This window comes from Balaenoptera acutorostrata, chromosome 13, assembly GCF_949987535.1.
Source record: "Balaenoptera acutorostrata chromosome 13, mBalAcu1.1, whole genome shotgun sequence".
NCBI lineage: Eukaryota > Metazoa > Chordata > Mammalia > Artiodactyla > Balaenopteridae > Balaenoptera > Balaenoptera acutorostrata.
In genome coordinates, this window is record NC_080076.1 from 67,118,810 (window position 1) to 67,122,939 (window position 4,130).

Below are 4,130 nucleotides of genomic sequence, written 5' to 3' on the forward strand. Positions count from 1 at the left end.
AAAAAATAAAGTAAGATTAAAAAATAACAAATAAAAATAAAAATTAGATAGATGAGAGATACAGATAGATTAATAGATGATAGATGGATAGTTAGGTAGCTAGATAATAGGTAGACAGACAGACAGACAGATAGACAGAGCGAGCTCTGGTGTCTCTTTCTCTTCTTTTTTTTTTTTTTTTTTTTTTAAAGGTAATTGCCTTTTTTTTTTTTTTTTTTTAAATTTTTTTTTATTATTATTATTATTTGTTTTATTTTATTTATTTATGGCTGTGTTGGGTCTTCATTTCTGTGCGAGGGCTTTCTCTAGTTGTGGCAAGCGGGGACCACTCTTCATCGCCGTGTGCGGGTCCCTCACTATCGCGGCCTCTCGTTGCGGAGCACAGGCTCCAGACGCACAGGCTCCAGACGCACAGGCTCCAGACGCACAGGCTCAGCAATTGTGGCTCACGGGCCCAATTGCTCCGTGGCATGTGGGATCTTCCCAGACCAGGGCTCGAACCCGTGTCCCCTGCATTGGCAGGCAGATTCTCAACCACTGCGCCACCAGGGAAGCCCCTCTTTCTCTTCTTATAAGGACACCAGTCGTATAGGATTAGGGCCCAACCCTTATGACTTCATTTAACCTTAATTACTCCCTTAAAGGCTCTACTTTTAAATAGAGTCACATTGGGGGTTAGGGCTTCAACATATGGATTTGGGGGAACACAATCCAGTCCATAACTGGGCCAAAGTGCCTGCTTAGTGAGCTGGAGAACGGGGAGCAGACGATGCTGAGTGCCCTTTGCAATGCAATTCTGACATCAGCTACATGGAGTTAGGTTAACTGTCACAAGTTAAGGGCACAGCCCTCTCTCCCCAAAAAATAACACTGCTCATTTCAGATTGCAAGCTCAGATAGTCCCAGGCCACCTGTATTTCTGACCGATTGGCCACAGATTTGGGGCGGGTCCCCAAACCCCCTCAGGATGAATGACTTGGTAGAAACACAGAACTCAAGAAAGCTCCATCCTTATGATTCCAGTTTTGTTGTAAAGGCTACAAACCAGGAGCAGTCGAATGAAGAGATGCATGAGGGGCGGTGGGAGTCCCAGTTGTGGGGCTGCTGTGTCCTCAGGATGCCTTACCCTCCTGCACACCCACAATGCACCAGCCTGGGAGGCTTCCCTGAACCTCTGTGCCCACAGTTTCCACTGGGGTTTCATTACTCAGGACGATTGCTGGGACCACTAGCTCTGTGCTTGGACTCAGCCTTGGGCCCCCCCTCCCCGCCCTGGGGGTTGTGCTCATATCCCATGGCCTAAAGCCCTAATCTTTGAATCACATGGTGGGGCTTTCTTCATGGCCAGCCCCCATCCTGAATCACCCATTAGCATAAACTCAGGGGCCCCCATGAATAACGAAGACACTCCTATCACTCGGGAAATTCCAAGGATTTAGAGAGACTCCCTTCCAGGAGCCAGGGACAAAGAGCAGCCAGTTCTTTTCTATACAAACCCCTGGTCCCCACACAGCATCTTATTTATGGACCTGAGGATGCATGTGCAGGTCTGGCCAAGGGGTGGGCCCCCAGGACCACTGAGCTCACTTATGCCTCCTCCCCCGATCCCTGGGGAGACCATCATGAGGAGGAGGGGGCAGAGGGCCAGGGCAGGGCTGAAGTGGGTAAGGCTACTCTACCTCCACCCCACCTGCCCTGGACCCCAGATGGGGGCCCCCTAGATGCTCCCTTCGAGGAAGCTGCTAGTCACTCCAGCTTTACTCCAGGAGGAAAGAGGCTGGGTTTGGGTGGAGGGCGTGCTAGGGACATGGGAGTGGACAGAGTGGCCCCCTCACCCCAGGGCCCCTTACACTTTCTGCAGCACCAAGCAGGTGTTTTCCACCCTGAGTACCTGTCCTCTCTTCCCGGTTCACCAGGCACATAAATGTGCACAAGAACCTTATTCTGTGGGGCTCATCTTCTTCAGGGGGATGTTGAGGTCACCCCCTCAGGGACTCGAGCCTGGCCTCCTGGGCACTGGCCCGTGAGCTCCAAGCAGGTGCTTCCTCCCTAAACGCTTCCATGGGGCCAAGGCAGGAGCCGCAAAGGCCACCACGGGACCGTCCCCCTAACCGACAACACAAACCCAAGAAGTCTGGAATGGCCACCGGGAACTGGGCGTGCAACGGCTCCACCCCTGGGAGGGCGGAGGCGGGTGCTGGTGCAGCCCCGCGAGGGCCCGGGGCCCCAGTGCACACTGGAGGCAGAGCTCTGCTCGGCTGCACCATGTCCTGGACCCCCGTCCTGCTGGCACTCCTGGCCCACTGCACAGGTGAGAACCCCCAGAGCTCAAGGCCCCCGGCCCCTTCCCTCACCCTGCTTTGCCCTGGATGCCCATGTGCTTCTGTGTCCCCAGCTTGTGGCCCTCAGCCGGTGCTGAATCAGCCACCATCCGTGTCCTCGTTCCTTGGAACCACGATCCGCCTGGCCTGCACGCTGAGCAGCGACCATGATGTCGGTGTTCACAGCATCTACTGGTACCAGCAGAGGTCCGGCCACCCCCCAAGGTTCCTGCTGAGATATTTCTCCCACTCGGACAAGAACCAGGGCCCCAAGGTCCCCCTTCGCTTCTCTGGCTCCAAAGACCTGGCTAAGAACACGGGGTATTTGAGCATCTCTGATCTTCAGCCAGAGGATGAGGCTGTGTATTTCTGCGCTGTGGGGGTCCAGGGCATGGAGCAGGAGCCGGAGACGGAGAGAGAGAGGAGGGAAGAAAGGGAGCCTGCTGCTCCAGTCTCCCAGGCACCCTAGGACACACTTACCTTGAACTAAAGGCAGAAGGGCACACATCCCCGAGGGGAGGGTGGTGTGGCGAGGAGGGTGGGGCCTTGGGCTGCCCCAGGCAAGGAGAAGCTCCTGGAAACCCCTTTGGAGGCTGGATTCGGGAATTAAATCTGCTTGTGTCTTGGGAAGTTGTTTTGCTGGGTGGTCTGAATTTGTTCCAGGGAGGCCCCAGATGTTCTGTGAACAGTCAGAATGAGTGGGACGCACCCAAGACCCAGCCAGGGTGAAGGTCCCAGGAGACCTGGCCAGTCACGGTCTGCTTGGCCGGAGCCCCTGCTCCTGTGGGTCCTGGGAGGCAGGGGGCTGCCATAGCATCTTGGGGGATGCCCCTGCCAGGAACAGGACCCCCTATTGTCACCTGATTGTGCACGGGGTAAGCAGCTTAGAAAATGCCTTCATTGGGCCTCTGGGGAGGAGAGCCGTGCCCAGTGATAGGGGTGATCTAGGTCCTCCGCTGGGCCAGATGGCTCTTTGTTGTAGGGGGGCTGTCCTGTGCACTGCAGGATGTCGAGCAGCATCCCTGGCCTCTACCCACCAAACACCCTCCTGCCCCTCGTTATGACAACCAAAAATGTCTCCAGGCATCACCAAAGGCCCCCAAGGTGGCAAAACCACCCCACCTGAGAAACACTGGTCTAGGAGAGAGAAATGCATTTCCTCTTCTGTGCAGGAAAGCGGCAGGGCTAGCAAATATTTTCTGTAAAGAGCCATGTAGTAAATATTTTTGGCTTTCTGGGCCATATGATCTTTGTGGCAACTACTCATTTCTGTCCTTATGGCGCAAAAGCAGCCACAGACAATACATGAACACGCGGGCATGGCTGTTTCCTATTACACTTTATTTACAGAAACAGACAGAGCTGGGCTGGATGTGGCACTCAGGCCATACTTTGCTGACCTCTGCTCCAGAGAAACACCCAGTTCCTGCCTCTAGGTTTCAGCCAAACCACACTCGGTGGGGTGATCAAGGTCACCCTCAACTCCTCCTGCCTGAGGACTCCAGGATACTAACCCTCTGGACCCTTGGAAGACCCGGGGCAGGAGAGATACAAGGGGTGTGTGTGGCCTTGCCGATGAGCTTGTTGGGTAAAGAGGGAACGGTGGGTTCCTTCTACCCTGGCCCACATCTGCATCCTGAGCCCCTGGGTGGTGAGTCAGTGTGTGCCCTGCAGAGAGGGACCCTGTACACCCACGTCCACACCACGTGTGGACATGCCTCCCACTCAGAGAGGTGCCAGGTAAACCATCTCCCCTGTGATCCAAACTTGGCTGAGAATGTCCATTTATCATCGCTGAAAAGACCCCGA

General features: G+C 54.7%; 1 protein-coding gene across 1 annotated transcript; it reads left to right on the forward strand.

Moving 5' to 3' along the window:
• Window positions 1-2,265: 2,265 nt before the first annotated feature.
• On the forward strand, window positions 2,266-2,790 carry LOC114235777 (immunoglobulin iota chain-like). Its single transcript, XM_028162404.2, has 2 exons — window positions 2,266-2,311; window positions 2,396-2,790. The coding sequence occupies exons 1-2, from the start codon at window positions 2,266-2,268 to the stop codon at window positions 2,788-2,790; spliced, it is 441 nt and encodes a 146-aa protein (XP_028018205.2).
• Window positions 2,791-4,130: the final 1,340 nt, after the last annotated feature.